At 53.2% G+C, this 16,300-nt stretch overlaps 8 protein-coding genes across 11 annotated transcripts; 2 read left to right on the forward strand and 6 right to left on the reverse strand.

Annotated features, from left to right (window-relative positions):
• Positions 1-130: 130 nt before the first annotated feature.
• PV07_10594 (uncharacterized protein) lies at positions 131-1,386 on the reverse strand. The gene has a single exon (XM_016397938.1). It carries the CDS (start codon positions 1,118-1,120, stop codon positions 401-403), a length of 720 nt encoding a protein of 239 aa, XP_016245129.1. The 5' UTR covers positions 1,121-1,386; the 3' UTR covers positions 131-400.
• Positions 1,387-1,456: 70 nt separating this feature from the next.
• On the reverse strand, positions 1,457-4,217 carry PV07_10595. 2 transcript variants are annotated; one of them, XM_016397939.1, is made up of 4 exons: positions 3,716-4,217; positions 3,585-3,654; positions 3,311-3,531; positions 1,457-3,260 (listed from the first exon to the last, which is right to left on the reverse strand). In XM_016397939.1, the coding sequence occupies exons 1-4, from the start codon at positions 3,786-3,788 to the stop codon at positions 1,912-1,914; spliced, it is 1,713 nt and encodes a 570-aa protein (XP_016245130.1). In that variant the 5' UTR covers positions 3,789-4,217; the 3' UTR covers positions 1,457-1,911. The 2 variants fall into 2 exon arrangements, with proteins under 2 accessions (XP_016245130.1, XP_016245131.1); XM_016397940.1 differs by having other exon boundaries at positions 3,311-3,654.
• Positions 4,218-4,648: 431 nt separating this feature from the next.
• On the reverse strand, positions 4,649-5,561 carry PV07_10596 (uncharacterized protein). The gene has a single exon (XM_016397941.1). It carries the CDS (start codon positions 5,515-5,517, stop codon positions 4,858-4,860), a length of 660 nt encoding a protein of 219 aa, XP_016245132.1. The 5' UTR covers positions 5,518-5,561; the 3' UTR covers positions 4,649-4,857.
• Positions 5,562-5,573: 12 nt separating this feature from the next.
• On the reverse strand, positions 5,574-7,440 carry PV07_10597 (uncharacterized protein). Its single transcript, XM_016397942.1, has 4 exons — positions 7,059-7,440; positions 6,778-6,975; positions 6,166-6,710; positions 5,574-6,064 (listed from the first exon to the last, which is right to left on the reverse strand). Exons 1-4 carry the CDS (start codon positions 7,258-7,260, stop codon positions 5,936-5,938), a joined length of 1,074 nt encoding a protein of 357 aa, XP_016245133.1. The 5' UTR covers positions 7,261-7,440; the 3' UTR covers positions 5,574-5,935.
• A 375-nt stretch (positions 7,441-7,815) lies between these two features.
• On the reverse strand, positions 7,816-9,377 carry PV07_10598 (uncharacterized protein). Its single transcript, XM_016397943.1, has one exon. It carries the CDS (start codon positions 9,047-9,049, stop codon positions 7,955-7,957), a length of 1,095 nt encoding a protein of 364 aa, XP_016245134.1. The 5' UTR covers positions 9,050-9,377; the 3' UTR covers positions 7,816-7,954.
• Positions 9,378-9,981: 604 nt separating this feature from the next.
• On the forward strand, positions 9,982-14,103 carry PV07_10599. Of its 2 annotated transcripts, XM_016397945.1 has the most exons (6): positions 9,982-10,482; positions 10,535-10,551; positions 10,611-10,759; positions 10,817-12,598; positions 12,651-12,884; positions 12,932-14,103. In XM_016397945.1, exons 1-5 carry the CDS (start codon positions 10,403-10,405, stop codon positions 12,675-12,677), a joined length of 2,055 nt encoding a protein of 684 aa, XP_016245136.1. In that variant the 5' UTR covers positions 9,982-10,402; the 3' UTR covers positions 12,678-12,884; positions 12,932-14,103. The 2 variants fall into 2 exon arrangements, with proteins under 2 accessions (XP_016245136.1, XP_016245135.1); XM_016397944.1 differs by having other exon boundaries at positions 12,651-14,103.
• On the reverse strand, positions 12,726-14,137 carry PV07_10600 (uncharacterized protein). Its single transcript, XM_016397946.1, has one exon. The coding sequence runs from the start codon at positions 13,947-13,949 to the stop codon at positions 12,921-12,923; it is 1,029 nt and encodes a 342-aa protein (XP_016245137.1). The 5' UTR covers positions 13,950-14,137; the 3' UTR covers positions 12,726-12,920.
• A 141-nt stretch (positions 14,138-14,278) lies between these two features.
• PV07_10601 lies at positions 14,279-16,151 on the forward strand. Of its 2 annotated transcripts, XM_016397948.1 has the most exons (2): positions 14,279-14,466; positions 14,521-16,151. In XM_016397948.1, the coding sequence occupies exons 1-2, from the start codon at positions 14,464-14,466 to the stop codon at positions 16,102-16,104; spliced, it is 1,587 nt and encodes a 528-aa protein (XP_016245139.1). In that variant the 5' UTR covers positions 14,279-14,463; the 3' UTR covers positions 16,105-16,151. The 2 variants fall into 2 exon arrangements, with proteins under 2 accessions (XP_016245139.1, XP_016245138.1); XM_016397947.1 differs by having other exon boundaries at positions 14,279-16,151.
• Positions 16,152-16,300: the final 149 nt, after the last annotated feature.

Genomic DNA, 16,300 nt, shown 5'->3' on the forward strand with positions numbered 1-16,300 from the left:
GAAGCCGACGTGGAAAACGTGAACGATAAACTCCTAGGCGAAGCAGACTTGCAAGGATCGGCAAGGGAAGTAAACAGGACCAAATACCCAGTATGGCACATCTATAACAACAGGTGAATGGTGGGAATAAGGAATATTCATACTCGATGGGCGACGTACTGCCAATACTCACCTTTGCCCTCTCCAAACTCATAAACCGGACCAGACTCCACGAAGCGACCAGCAAAAAGATCCCACCGCAGATTGGCAAACGCTTCAAGTCTCCCATTTCGAAGAAAATTATAACTTGTAGAATATATTTGGCATTCAAGACCTTGTGCGCAAGCTGCAGACAAGGCTGTATCATGAGAGCACATGCCAGGCGTATATGGGGTATAAGCAGGTAGAATACATTTAAGCTTCATGCCAAAAGAGCAATAACACCTGCCAACAGACCGGCGGCACTGAGGACGAGTTCACCACTTCGTCGTCTCTGACCGTTGGCGGTATTTGTGCTTCCAGTAGTTGGCGCAACAGCGCCGTTGGACTCGCTGCCTGCTTGGCTTGTTGTGCTGGTCGCAAAGCTGCTTCCAGTGCGTGAATTGGACGCAGAAGTTGTTGCTATACTTCCAGTCACTGTTCCTGGTAGGGTAACAACCCCAACCGAGTTGATCGTTGCCGTTGGGACGTTACTATCGGTACCATCGCGCCCAGCTGAAGCAGTGGAAGCAACTGGAACGACAGTTGCTGTTGTGACCATGGTCACCGGCCCATTATCTCCACTTGAACTCTGGCCACCTTTGGTACCGAATGTCAATCCAGTAATCTGGGCAAGGGTATCCCCATTTCCAACAGCCAATATCTTATAGCCCGACCCCGAGCCTTGTATGGTGCCGGCTGGTACAGTGTATGAGCCAGTATATGAAACGACTCCAGTTGCAATGGTTAGATCGGTGTCCGAATCGGAGCTGGTAAGTTTAAGGTCAATAGTTGATGGATCCGTATAACTGAGAGACCATGAAATGACCACGCTCTTGCTTGGGTCTATTTGTGAATTGGAGCTTGGGGCGGTGAATTCGAGCCCAAGAGAGGAGGACAGCAGTGTCGCCAGGCAGGCTACAAGGTGGAAGTGCGAGCGCATCGGCGGGATTGACGGGTTTTGGTGCGGTTTCCGCCTGCGAACTTCGATGGGGCTTAATGCGGGATGGGGTATCTCGTTGGCAATGCTCCGCAGATATTGGCAAAATGAGGGTACAACTAGCAAAGCAATAAAGAACGGACGCACTTGATGATGGTCAAATGCAGCACACAACTCCTCCGCTTTGAGAAAAACCACGAGGAGTGTGGAGGAATCGATGGAAGACGCGCAGGGAAGGGTGGAAACAAAAGGGAAACGCAGGCGTCATAAGGCCCGCGGACGCAATCAAACCCAGTTGCGCCTTCTGTCTGCATTGGGAAACTTGAGGCAGATGAGGCTGAGGGGCTTTACCCCTTCCGGCTTCCTCTAATTCATGCGTGTGCGCCTCATACGCGACAGTCCACGAGTATCTGACGGGGCAAGCGACAATAACCTGAAGTCCAGCTAAAAATAATTCGCTTAGAGCTCGCAGTTCGTAGGCACTGAGCGCTTTGGCACTCCGGATACCTTCATCCAAGACACCACGATCTGCTTTCAGCCTTGCGACAACCTGCACCGCGAAATTGAGAATGCTGAGCATCCCGAATTCGGGTTCGTCGGATAATTATACGATCGTGATTGCCATGTAATCCTCGAGCCCTAAGAATAAACTCCTGTCAAGCAATACATCGTATGTATAAACGATAGTTTACCAGAGGCCAATCTCGTAGCATGATAGTCCGGTGTGCAAAAGAATTCCGTCTCTTAGCCAGGGATCCCTCCCAAAATGTCAACACAATCGTACTTCCCCAGGTCTACAAGTCAATCAGGCTTCCGCCCTGTTGCCCCACCGGTCGGGCTCCAAATGGGTTACCGTTCTGCTGGCCATATCCGCCCGCAAAGCCACCTACTGGTCCAGTTTGAGCCGGCATTTGTTGGCCATATCCGCCTTGTCCCTGGCCGAACCCTGTAGCTTGCGCCGAAAAGAATGGATTGGTGCCGGTCTGAGCAGCACGGAGGCGATCGAGACCTTGCCCAGCCGAGTTGACAAAGGTCCCTGGCGCAGTGTGCTGGGCAGGAATACGCAAATCGCCCGTGTTTCCAAATGTATCCTGTCCTTCTCCCGAAGCCAGCAAGGCATTGAGTTTGGCATGCTGAGGATTGACTGGCTTCTGCTGTTGCTGAAAGGCCGGTTGCGGCGCCGAGAAATTCGTGATCGGGTTGGGTTGGAGGGGCTGTGTAAATTGCGTAGTTGGCTGCGACTCGAACAGAGTGCCCAACGAAGGTTGAGTGCTTGGCCGAGCGAAGGGCGAAGGGGATGACTGCGGCGGTTTTTGTGCGAAGGGATTGTTGGATCCGGTAGGCAACGGTTGTAGAGCATTAGGGACTTGGGGCGATGGAGAGGCCCAGGGATTATTGGTTCCAGGCTGCAGGTTATTTTGTTGAGATGGCTGTGCTCCGAACAGGTCACCGGAAGGCTGCACACCATACGGATTGTTGGTCTGAAAGGCAGTCTGCTGGGGTTGAATGGTGTTCTGCTGCTGCAGGAATGGCTGTTGGCCAAATTGATCGTATCCTGTCGGTTGCGTAGGTTGAAAGCCGTTAGGGAATCCGGCTTGGTAGCCGGTCTGTTGCGGTTGGGAATACTGATTGTTCAAGAACCCGGTGCTCTGTGGTTGCTGTTGAAGTGGATTGCCAAACCAATCCACAGCGGGCTGTTGCTGGTAGCCCTGATTGTATCCGGTTGGTTGACTTTGCGCCGGCGGAGGCGCAGGAGTATCGTCAAAAAGCGAAGTAGCGTTTTGATCCTCCAACTGCCGGGCGCGCTGATCTGCCTCTTCCTTACTGAGCTGGATGGCTCTCATTAATGCTGGATCATTATCATCGGCACTCTTGTCCTGGTTCTCTCTCCGAGCCCTTTCCTCCTCCTCAAGTTTGCTGAGTCTCGTCGCCTCCCGGATATCCCGCTCTTCCTGATCTTCGCGGGTGTCGGCGTGTCGGTCTGTGTGCCTTCGTTGTGGATACGTAGGACCAGCAATAGCCTGGGGCGCATATTCGTCGATCCCTGTGACACGGGTTTTCCACAGCTTCCGATCGGAGCGCTCGCTGCGAAGACGCTCCTCGTCCAGAATGAGCGAAGTCAATTCCTTGGCAGATGTACGGACTGCATCAATCAGCATATGCGATTTCGGTGAGTGTTGCGAAAGAGCTCACCATTCTGCCCGACGTCTCTGCCATCTTCGTCAATGTATTGGAACTCTCGCAATGTCTTGATGATGTAAATGTTCTTTCTGGCCCAGGTGACCACCAATTCGGAGCCCTCGTGCAGACAATAGTCGAGGACTTTCAGCGACTTCAGCACGTGTCGCCAATTCTTGCCCTTGTCGTTCAACCGCTTATCGAGCATATCCATGATCTCGTAAAAGTCACTTGGGCTGTACGGGCGGCGTCAGCACAGGCAGCAACCCCCTCATCAGTCGGATCTTACTTGTTGAACGTGAGGGCAGCGATCTCAGCCATGTCCGTGCCCGTCGGGCCCCACGGATCGTTGGAGGTAGCTGTTTTTCCATTGATTCAGCATCTGAATGAAGGCATCGGTGGGTGGCAGCCAACACGTACCATTTCGCACCTTGACCTGAACGCTGCTATATCCCTTTGTGACATTTTTCACACTCCTCACGACTTTCGACATACTTCCTCCTTTTCTGTAGATGGGCGCAGTCTGCAGCGATGTGCCTCTGTAGATGTTCTCGGGAGGCCGCTGGCCGCGGGAGTCCTGGCTGAGTTCGTTGGAAACTCCGACGACGGTGCGGCGACGCGAGGGTTGATCCCGAAACGAGCGGCTAGGCGTCTCAGTGACCGAATAGCTGCGGCCGGTTCGATCGGTCACTGTGCGCACAGTTGGGATGTTTTGGTAAAGAAGAGGTGAGGCGAAGAATGCCAGATTGACGGATGGCCAAGGTGAACGTCCGAAGAAGCCTTAAAGTCGTTAGGTAAGAGCAGTGAACGTCAGGTGGGCGGCAAGGCAAGCGCCCGCAACAGCCCACACAAAGCCCACAAAAAGTCTGAAATGAGCGGTGCCTTAGGGATGCTCTGTGCTGCTCCGGGGCGGCGTGGCGGAAGCAGAAGGCTGCTGACGATGATGACTATCGCCTAGACCGACTAGCCAGGTGGAGGGAGATGATGGCGTGGCGCAGTTGCTGCCCGTAGTGGCTAATGATGGGCAGTGAGGTCCACTGACTACTGAATACGCAGTTGATTCCTTGATCTGACGCGCAAAGTAATGGCTTTTTCTCTTCTGGTCAGGTACAAATTAGAAAAAAAGAGGCGGGAGGAGCAGCAAGGAGTCAGCGAGACATGATATCAAATACTATCAACACCTCCTCTTGGGCGAGGAGGAGGAGACGGTCCATGTGACAGATAGCTGGCGCTGGTTAGTGTGCTTTTTCCCTTCGTCCCCTTGTCTTCGTTTACTTTGCTCTCAACCACTCTGTGCGCGCTGTGCCACTGGAACTGCAGTTGGCGGCCGCGTCAAGCTTCCTGCTTGGCAGCTTGAGGCTTGAGCTCGCTCCAGCGGTGTCAGCGAGGCACCGACCGTCCCGAAGCAAGCCATGCAGCCATGTTGATCATCCCAAACAAAAATGCCTCGCGCAAATCAAGCACCGACTGCGCCTTTCCTCACCATGCCGCGGCTGATAGAATAGAAGAGCCCGTGGAACCGATGCTCTAGCCAGTGGCACTAGCGAGACCAGCTTCGTCCTTCACTGCCGCATCTCCCCAACCCGCATCAATCTCGCATGCTTGATATCCGATGCCTCCTCCATGTGGTTCCTGATCTGACTGTACTTCTGGAATTCTTCCGTGTTGGCAAACCCCAGGTGTTGTTCAATGCTGTCCCAGCCAGTCAAGAGCACGAACTGCTCCTTCGGTTCCTCCTCTTTGATGGATGGATCGTATCCTCTGTCGAGGCGCCATCCCCAGACAAGTCGGCCTGGTTCCCCCACGTAAGACTCCAATACATGTTTGTTGTCTCGGAACGTAGCCATGAATCGTTCCCTCTCACCACCTTTGACAATGTGTCGGCCAATTGAGAGGACGTCTCGCTGGAGAGGTAGTGGTTGTGTGCGTTGGTCGATATCGAGGTGGAACATCCATTCCACCGTGACCTGGTCTTTGAGCAGTTGTAGCAGTTCTTGGTTTTGAGGCCCAGGGATGAACTCGTGCATGTGGAAGTCGACAGAGGGCCACGATCCCAGAATGAAGATGACATTCGGCTCCTCGACACAATGGTAATACCAGAATTCAAATCCGCTGGCCTTTTCCATCACGTCTTTCGCCTTGGCCAAGTTGGCACGCAGCGATGGGGATGAGACATCGGTGCCACCTTGCAGCCGGAGTCGGGCCAGCTCGGTGACGGCCATGGTCAAAGAGGAATCAAACAGTACCTCCACTGCAATACAAGCGGTTCTGATGGAGAGGATCTAGTCATACTTCAATTTCTAGGTCGGGACTGTGGAAGTATTTACGGTTGAGCCTCAGGCATTCGTCACATGCCGTCTGCCTGTGGACTTCATCCTTCTCTCACTCCAGTTGCTCAAAACAGCACTTCATTCGGTATTTGTTAACCTTGGCCAGACCCACGAGACACGTGCCATTATCAATTATCAATTAGCTCTCATGGGGGTTTAGTCCGTGCGACTTCTCCAGGTAACGGACTCTTGGTCGGTTTGCTACCCCCTTTTGATGCCTTGCTATGTACAAACCCCTTGTCTGTTTCCCACTTTGCACAATCTCATGGCAGATATCCCTGGACCGCGGCACGTACATGAGCCAGCAAATCTAGCTTCCCTGCACGGAGCCCGGCGTCGGCTCATAGTAGTGTATGGCACCCTTGGCCTTCGCACAGGTGGTGTTTGGACTCGTGGCATTGACCGGGATAGAATTGCCGTCTTGAGGACGTCCAACGACCTGGACACGCGTAGTAATCGTTAGCCACTACAGCCCAAAGCAGCATTCCCCCGGAAACCCATCCTAGGGCCTTCAGCCTTGTTCTGGGAAAGGCTACTCACATGCATGTAATACCACACTTCGCTGATGACGGTGCGGCCACTGTCAGTACTATTTGCCGCTATTCCTTCTGCCGTCGTATTATACCTTGGCCCGGTACATCCGACATATGGCACCGCGCCGTATTTCTTCGCTAGTTGGCCCTGGATGTCCCTCAACGTATAGGTCGTGCTGTTGCTGGGAACGATCTTGGCCTCGTTTAGCCACTCCCACGTCGGCAATCTCTTGTAATACTTGATAGCCGTCTGGAAGAAGTCCAACACGTCTTCGTGTTCGACGTATTCAGGCCCATAACAAGGTAGATCAAAGGTCGAATAGCAGGTGGCGTGTTTGGAGAATTCGTGGCCCCAGAAGTCGTGATTTGGGCCGCCTTGGTTGATCCAATACTTGTTCATCCAGTCCAACAGGTCATACCGGCCGAACGGCTCAAGAAACGTTCCGATATTGGGACCAGTATAAGGAGGTACCACAGTCCCGTTGGGCAGACCGTTCGTGGTATTGGGCGAAGGAGCTGGGTCGTATTGTCTCGCTAGGTCGCAATACTGGCCTTAGAGTAAGAGTTAATTACTTACTATATCTATAGATAAGTTAGGTATATATAGCCATCGCCTTACCAAAGGAACCGTCACACTCATCTGGCCAAAGTCCATGAAGCGTGAAAGAGTTGGGTGGTAGCTTTTGGCCTTGAGCTTCGAGACCAGTATAGGTGTTCCAAAACTGTGTCGAGAGAAGAAGGCCCCCGAAAGTCTCCGTGCAACAGCTGTCGACTTGGTCAGGAGTAGCTCCTGGAGAACAGGAGAGGACAGCGGGGTCTGCCAGGTGACATTAGAGAGATCTCATGCAATTGTGGAAAGATAAGAGCCGGAAGATGTCCCTGAAACAGCTCTTCACTTACCTAGGATGCAAGTGTGGTTCTGATTACTTTCACCATAGAGAGAAGCTTGCACTGCGCTCACCAGAGCCACGAGGGACGCGGCAGACTTTATCGAGGCCATTCTTGAATCGAGCCTTTGGACCTGAAGGTATGGGGGACCCGGAGGAGTGATGAAGACACAACCACAACCACCCCCGAGATCGACATCCAGAAGACAGCTCATATATAGTATATGACATAGCTTGAGCAAGTCTGCAGTAGCTCCGGCGTCCTTCACTTACCTGGCCATGCCGCAGGGTTGCATCCCAAATCGATCTTGCATCCGCAGAAATCCATCATGGTCTCCACAAAGCAGATAAGGGACCGAAATGGTAGAGCTGGGCATTTGACGAGTCGCAATGCGTAGTTCAAGCACCTGTACACTGAAATCGAGCGCGGAGCATAAATAGGAAAACAGTCAAACGGTTCAAAAGCTCCCGCCAAGATGCAAGTATTCTATCCGGTGGCACCACGATGAATTCGAAGGTACATGGGCACAAAGCTGTTGGAAGCGTGCATAATTGATTGGCAGACGGCACCATGAAGGTGGGACTCTCGGGCGGCGAATTTGAGGGTGAGAAGAGAGTGATCAGTGGTAAAGTCTTGGGTGGCAGAAGTGACCATGGTGGATGCTAAATGACTGGCTCGGATCTTGCCGCCCTCGCAGAACAAAAGTGTCGAAGGGCCAAGACCGAGATTGGGCTTGTATCGTAGTCTTGTCAAAGGAAGTACAGAGGAGCAGAGTTAAGCTATAACATTCCAACATGCTGATACCATTCGGTAGGGAACAGAGGGAATCAGGATCTCTTGCCAGAAAGAATTATATATATATATATATATCTAATTTCCGCCCAGGGCAACCAATCACAGAAAGGAAGTCATTCATCTGGGCGATAGTCGGTTTGTCCGAGCATCTCTTGTCCTTTTGGCAAGTCGGGCGCACTCGTCGTGGTTGGCTGAACGGGCGCTCGACTGGCTGCAGCATTGAGCCGTTCATCTAATGCCTTGAGGGCCAGCGCGCGCCGTCGTTCGGCCTCTTCCCGTTTGCTCATGCCCCGTGCTCCGCGTGCGTGTTTGTTGAAACTCGGAAGGCCTGCTTCCCCTCTCGCAGCGGCTTGTTCATTTCCAGTCGCAATTTCTTCCTCCGAAAAAGGCGTGCAGATCTTCAGATTGCACAGTAGAATGTAGACTTGGTTGCAAAATGCGGCAATTGGTGGTTGGATGACATCAGGAAAGAACGTCGCAAAGGCGAATGTTTCGCTAGCATCGCCCTTCAAGCCCCGGCCATCGGTCCCCGTCCCTGATAGATCAGGCTGGCGCTTGTAGAAGCGGAGGTATGTCCAAGTTGTGATCAATCCGTACCAAGCGAGGAAAAGAGCAACGTCGGTGCCGATGATCAGACCCGACAAGGTGTTCAGCGCGAGGAAAACTGCCGGAAAGTGCTTGACGCGCATCTTGATCATGCCCTTGTATATGCTGACGGTATGTTCGGGGACGAGCTGCTTGAAGGCAACCAGGAATGCCGCCTGTGTCGAAATGCCCCCCGTTATGGGAATCATGGCGCTTTCAGGATTACCGGTAAGGGCGCCCCAGATGATGTAGGTCGCGACCATCAGGAGATTGGGTATTATAGAAGAAATCAGGATAACGTAGACAAAACCCTGAGTTCCCCACGCTCTTTCAAGGTATTTCCCACCAAAGAAAATATTGATGCCGTTGATCAGGAGGGTAAGGATATTTTGCTCGACAAAGGTTGCGCTGAGAAACGTCCAAGGATACCATATACATTGAGAAGGCACCAAGGCTAGATATGGGACAATGGGGCGCACGGGCGGATTCGTAGTTGCCGGGTCGCCAACACTCGCATTGTCTGTCGACAGCCTCCATCGGGCAATGTTGTAGAGGAAGGATAAGGACACAAGAATCCCAAGAAGGACCCGAGTAACGGGAGGGAGGTTGATGCGGATTGCCATTGCGCTGGGATCGAAGGCCTCAATCACATCCCGGCGCTGTCAAAGAAGACAGCGATCCTGATGACCGGGGGCGGCGCAGTCGAGATGTCTGAAGCACGGAGGATGGTCGTGGGATTGTGATGCAGGATCCTACACGATGTCAAAAAGTCGATTGAACCCGAGGAGGCCGGAGAGATTTGCGCAGCAGGGCCCAGGAGTCGCCTAGCCGCTTCTGAATCGCATGCAGGCGCTGCTAACTGTAACAGGCACGAACGGGGAGGTGGCTGAATTTCTTTGGCTTTGACCAGAAGAACGCCAGATGTTCAGGAATAATGCAGGACGACATCGAACATGAGATCTGGTGGTTATCGACAGCTGTCATATAATTTGATTACATTTGTCCCTCATGACCAGACACAGTTGGCATTGCGTTCACCCTCTTGACGGTCGCACAACAGGCTACGGTGGCAGCTGCTTCTCCCTGCCGCGGTCGTGGTCACGAGATACAGTGGCAGGTCGATGAAGATGATGTGGCGGATCGAGTCACTCAACGTCGATCTACGGGTAAGCTATGAGTAGTACCTAGTAGTAGTAGTAGTTGTACGAGAGGTGCAGCAGTTCGGGATTTTTGGGGTGGTGAGGCATAGGGCAGAGGCTGCGCGGACACCTGAAACTCGAACAGCCCGCTGCAGGTGATTGATTGGTTCCAGGCGGGGGGTCCCTGGGGGTTGCAGGTGGGTGCCAGGGATGCCGTGCTTGGCTCTCCCGCCCCAAACCCACTAACGAGGTGGTGCTACTGGGCCCCAAATGGCTAAATGGGTCCCCCCCAAACCGCTGCCACACATCCAGCCCAAGCGGCCTAAAGAGCCTAGCAGCCTAGCGGCCTAGCAGGCTGTTCTCTCGGTTCTCACAAGTGACAAAGTGACAACCTTGCCATTCCATCCATTGTAAAAGCCATCTCCATTCACCACTTTTCCCCGAGAAACCTGGTCAAAACACGTTGCGAACTGGCCATCGCCCATCTGCACGCCTTCAACTTCTTTTCCCCTTCAATCCTGTACAATTGTCACGCTCGAGACCGTGTGTCGATCATCTTAATACCTTTTGTTTCATTATTTTGTTGCGCCCTGCTAATAGCTTCCACCCTCACTTTTGTCCACCGGCAATCCATCCTCATTTTCCTCACCAACCAACGACATCGGGGACGAGCTAAATCATCTTGCGCATCTTTCCTTTCTGCAGTCTCTGTCGTCTAATTGACTTAGCATCCCAACCCCCGGTACAGGGGACTGCGATTTGCCGGCCAACGCTCCTCAAAACTTGGACACGAAGAGACGACTCAGTGCCGGGCTGCAATTCAAGCGGAATGTCGGCATGGAGACCGACGCTGCATCAACGTTCAGCGCAAAGCCGCCTCCACTGACTTCAGACCAACTGAATTATCTGATATGGAGGTGCGCGCGTCTGCTCTCGTCCCTTCTGAGCCATACTGACGAATTTTCGCAGATATCTTCAGGAATCAGGTAGGAACCGTGTTCCGGGATCCACCGCTGGCTGCAAAGCACTAAACCAATCCCAATAGGCTACGCCGAGGCTGCTGTCAAGCTTCAACGCGATTGGAATGTCGACGCTGAGAGCCTCCCATTTGCGAAGTGTGTCAAAGGCCACGCCCTGGTTTCTCTTGTGCAAAAGGGTCTCCGCTATCACCACTTATCGCTCACAATTGACGAGGTATTCTAATCCACTCACCTGTGGGTGGGAATTGTGCTCCCGCTAACCCCGATCCAGAATGGCCGGCCCTCCAAGCAGCTCAATCCGTCCATGTTCTTCTTTGGCCCTGAGAGCGAGAAACCCCCCCGAGAACTGCCCGATGAACCTGTCATTTCAGCACCTTCTCCAATTGAATCCGTCTCGGAGTCCCGAAGACAGCCTCGCGATGGCATTACAAACGGTCTTCAGGAAGCCTTGGCCGCACAACCCGCGCCCAAACGAGGCCGGAAGACAGCACCCAGCTCAGAACGTAATGGAAGCGTTGCGCGCAAACCTTCAGCGTCTGCGAACCGACACGGCCATGCATCCGCGATGGATGTGGACATGCTGAATGGCCACCTCGCCCCTCTTGTCGACGCCAGGTCACCGTCTGCCACCGAGCCTGGTGCGGACGAGAATGGCCCGGTTATTAATGGCATCAAAGCTGATGACCGAATGGACATTGACGAAGAATCACTAGCCGCAGATCACCACAATCACGAACCACATATTGAGCTTGTGCTACCGACTGTTCATACTCTAGCCACGGGCCAAAGCATCGGTGTTCAAGTTGCTCCTGCCAAAGTTGCAAACCTTAGCGCATCCACCACCATCCTTCAAATACCTTCCGGTAATAACCATGAAGCCTCGAAGCCCCTTACTCGTATTGCATGGCGTCCCAGAGACGACAAACTGCTAACAGCAATGGGAGACGATTTTTGCGGGTTCTGGAATGCTGCCGACCAGGCTCCAGATGCCATCGGACCACCTCGCTTCCAAGAGCTACTAGAATCCGGAGACGGGAAGCTGATAAGTGCGATGGCCTGGGAGCCAAATGGGGAGCTTCTTGCAGTCGCAACCTTTAGCGACCAGTCTGGACAGATACATTTGTTTGATGGCCAAGAACTTTCCATGCTTGAGGCGCTACCGGCGTCGCAAAGAGCGATCACATCGCTCCTGTGGCACCGAAAAGGCTCGCACTTACTCGGCATTGCTCCCTACGACTCCGACACTGCGGATCCTTCTCAAGCTGGAGGCTCCTCCATTCTCCTCTGGGATCTGTCCAAATTGTCGGGCCTTGCGGAACCGTCAACGGTCCCTGTGCCCGAGATTCTGGTCGACGTGGACAGTGCTTTTTTTGACGGCAATGGCATCATCTGCGCTGCCGGGCAGAATGCAGTCTACTGTTTTCGGGCCTTTACAGACATCGGGAGTAAAGAGAGGTGGACTTCGGGACCTAGCGACGGCGACCAATGGACCTTTATCAGATGCGCCTGGCACGGGGAACACGACGCCATCTTGGTTGCAGCATCCGCCGAGACTGGTTCTGTGTGGATGCCGGCCCAGAACGTTTTGAAGAGAGGGGCACATGATACACCTATCACAGGGCTTGAACTTCGGCCTCGCTTAACCAGCACGTTCAACCCTTCGTGGAAACAAGAGTTTGCCACTTCTTCCATGGACGGGACTATCAAAGTCTGGCAGTACGATAGGGAAAGCAATTCCATCACGTCAGTGTGCAAACTCATCATTGGACACGGCTCACCTATCATGGCGCTGTCGTATTCTCCCGATGGGTTCTGCTTAGCTGGAGCCAGCTACGATGCTGCTCGCATCTGGAACGCCGAGCATGGTCACAACCTGATGGCAACCTGGAAGGACGAGCAGAATTTATGGAGAGGGTCGCAACTGAAAGATGATGACATGATGAGCACCGGCGGCATTTCAAGTGTTAATGGCGATACGATGCAAACGAGTTCTGATCACGCACTGATTTGGGATGGCCAGAGCAGAAGGCTCGCCTTTGGCCTTGGATCTCAGGTAAGAGTTGTCCGTTTTACGCACTTCATTCGTGCTGGGCTCACATGTTCAGGTCGCTCTCATTGGCTTCCAACGGTGAAATATCTCACTCGCCTTGGCCAGCGTCGACTGGATTTGAAGAATCGATGTACTACTAATATGTATGACCATCAACATCCAGGGTATCGGAGCATGTCCAATTGTTGCTGGCGCTATACTGGATGATTGAACGCCGTGATCAGCAGGAATTAAAACATGGTATCATGGAAGGTACAGGTGGATGCAACGAAGACAGGAAATATCCAAGGTTGGGCAATGCCAATCAGCGTTGGACACCCATTAATCATGCTCCAGTGGCTGTCTCAAATTCACCCCATTCATTGTCGCTGTCCTCTGGGATTGTTCTGAAGTCCTTGGCTGGAGCAAATCTAGCGGCAGTCTGCGACGATCTCAACTCCTCCTCCACATCGCGGAAACCTCTAAGCCACGCTGTGACACCCTCCTGTAAGGCTCTCGCATCGGAAGCGCCATCGAGATTATAGTGGCCCCGAGCGTCAACTGGTTCTTCCACATAATAGCGGCCACGAAATCTACCTCGGCCTCTGGTAACAATTTTCCGGGGATGAGAAGTTCGGTCTGGTGTGGGAGAACCATTAATCCATCCTTCCAGACCGCTCACCGCGCTCGACATGGCCTTGACCGCCGTCTCCTTCTTGGCTGATTCGGAGTGGACCTCACTCAACTGGATGTTGAGACTCTCATTCTGTTGGGTCAGGGCGCGATTCTTCTTCCTCAGGGTGACTATCTCTTCGGCGAACTCTCGTACCCGCCGTTCTTGTTGGATACACCGCTGCGCGATCGCCTCGAGCTTTTCGACTGTCAATTGGTGCAGGTGTCGTTGTTCCTGCTGCCTCATGCGCATGGATTCGACCGTGGAGGTCAAGTGTGTGCGGATAAGCTCAAGATCGGCCTCTGTGGCACCCGACGTCTGAGGCAGAAGTGAGGGCGCAGCTTGACTTTGCTGCGTCGTCTCGGAATCACTCTCTTTGTCAGAGAGCGACTCGTCCTCCAGTGCAGCCTCAATCTCGTCCACGGCTTGTTCAATTCTCCGTCTCTTTCCACCTCGAATCGCTCCGTCCTGCTCGCAGGCCCAAATTTCAGAGACCAAGCCGTTGAGGCGGTCGGCAATTGCGGTTTCGTCGTGTGTCCCATCTGGCTGCGAAGGGTTTGATTCTTTCTCATGGGGAGCCGGTGACCGGGTCCTCATGCTGATGGCGGAGTCGGCGAAAAGCGAGTTGTTGGTCCAGGCCGAACTGGGTCGGGTTGGAGATGCGGCGGCGACGCTGTCAGGCTGATTGTCCGCGGGGGACATAATTGTGCGACTTTGGGGATGCTTTGTGCTTAAGTGACATGTGCGACTGTGTAAATAAACCTCCGAGTTCGATTGTAATGTTTCTTCTGGTGTTGTTCGAATGTAGAGAATGAGCGCAGCCTGCCAGCTCGAGCAGAATCCCGATCGTCAGGGCAGATGGGAAAATGTGCATGTGCCGCAGCTGGTCGTGGCTGGTGCTTGAGTGGCTGGTAACTGACAGACAATTGGCCTTGGAATGCGATGAGGGCCCTGCTCACTTCTGCCGAGGATATGCCGGGCCCATACTTGCTCCAAAACTCAAGACAGCGGTGACTCTCACGACAGTCTCACGCATAGTCCATGTTCCACTTGCTTACCGCAGCCCCTCCGTCAGGATACAAGATATGCAAACCCTCGTCTCCGAGGAATAGCTTCTCACCGACCGCGGGCCTGAAGAACCAAGGGTTGTGATCCGACATGCCCCGTTGCTAGAGTGACTCACCCCAATATCCCTCTACCTGTGGTGATTTCCTCCATGGTATTTCTCGTTGGCACCACTCTTTCCACCTGTCCTATGGCTCACCTATACCAGGCGAAAGTTCAGCCTTCCCTTGAGGAGGTCTCCTCTATCCTCTCAAAATCTCGATCGTCCAAATTCCCTCCGAACCTCGTGCCGCTCTGTGCCCAAATCCCCGCTGACCTTTTTACCCCTACACAAGCGTATCTAAAAGTATCAGAGGGCTCAAAACTCTCATTTCTGTACGAAAGTGCTGCAACTACCGGGACAATCGGGCGGTATAGTTTTGTCGGAGCAAATCCCCTCAAAGTCATCAAATCTGGCCCGGGCCATGGACCGGAAGAAGATCCCCTCCCCCGCCTCGAGCAGGAGCTGTCACAGTACAGAGTCGCGCCTGTGCCATCCCTTCGACTTCCGCCCTTGACGGGAGGGGTTATTGGATATGTTGGGTATGATTGTGTCCGATACTTCGAGCCCAAGACCGCTCGACCTATGAAAGACGTCTTGAAGCTACCCGAGAGCTTTTTCATGCTCTATGACACAATAGTGGCTTTTGACCATTTCTTCAACGTCTGCAAGGTCATTACATACCTGAGGGTACCATCATCAGGGTCGGCCCCAGATCTGCAGACGGCGTATGAGAAAGCATGCGGAACACTGCAGAGAACGATTTCCCTCCTGCAGGCGGAACACATACCTCTGCCATATCAGCCACCTATAGCCCTGAATCAGCCTTCGAAATCGAATTTTGGCAAGACAGGATACGAGGCGCATGTTACACGGCTTAAGAAGCATGTGTGCAAAGGAGATATCATTCAGGCCGTTCCCTCGCATCGAATATCGCGGCCTACGACGCTTCATCCGTTCAATATCTACCGGCATTTACGAACAGTCAACCCATCGCCGTACCTTTTCTATATCGACTGCGAGGACTTCAGCATTGTTGGTGCATCACCGGAACTGCTGGTAAAAGAAGAAGCCGGTCGGATCATAACTCATCCCATCGCCGGCACGGTTAAGCGAGGTCAAACTCCTGAAGAAGACGAGCGTTTGGCTGAGGAACTGAGCAATAGCATCAAAGACCGTGCCGAGCATGTCATGCTGGTCGACCTGGCCCGAAACGACATCAACCGCGTCTGTGACCCCTTATCCACTCGCGTCGACCGACTCATGGTCGTGGAGCGATTCAGTCACGTCCAGCATCTGGTTAGCCAAGTCTCGGGCGTCCTGAGGGAGGGCGAGAATCGCTTTACGGCTTTTCGGAGTATTTTCCCTGCGGGCACTGTGTCGGGGGCGCCCAAAGTGAAGGCTATGGAACTCATTGCAGAACTAGAGCAGGAGAAACGAGGTGTCTATGCCGGTGCGGTTGGGTATTTCGGCTTCTCCCGCGTGTCGCTCGACGGATCCAAGATTGAAGATGAAGGGGCAATGGATACCTGCATCGCGCTACGCACAATGGTGGTGAAAGATGGCGTTGCATACTTGCAGGCCGGCGGAGGTATTGTCTTTGATAGTGTGGAAGAAGATGAGTGGATCGAGACGATGAACAAGCTGGGGGCGAATATTAGGACCATTGAAGAAGCAGAGAAAAGGTATCTAGAGCTAGAAAAGCTGCGGAATGGGGCTGCGGCTACGCAGCCAAATGGTGTCGCTGTATAGATCAAGTGCACATCTAAACCAGAAAATACCACAGATTCAAGGGACTCTATCATCATCGAACACTGCCGAGTAGAAAACGGTGGGTCGGCCCTGAGTCCACCATAGCGAGGCTGGAGAATGTGCGTTCTGAAAACGGAGGAGTGTTTTGAACGTGAGCTAAACCGTTTATGGACTAGCATACTGAGGCTTGGCGAGA

Source organism: Cladophialophora immunda (assembly GCF_000835495.1).
Source record: "Cladophialophora immunda strain CBS 83496 unplaced genomic scaffold supercont1.6, whole genome shotgun sequence".
Lineage (NCBI taxonomy): Eukaryota > Fungi > Ascomycota > Eurotiomycetes > Chaetothyriales > Herpotrichiellaceae > Cladophialophora > Cladophialophora immunda.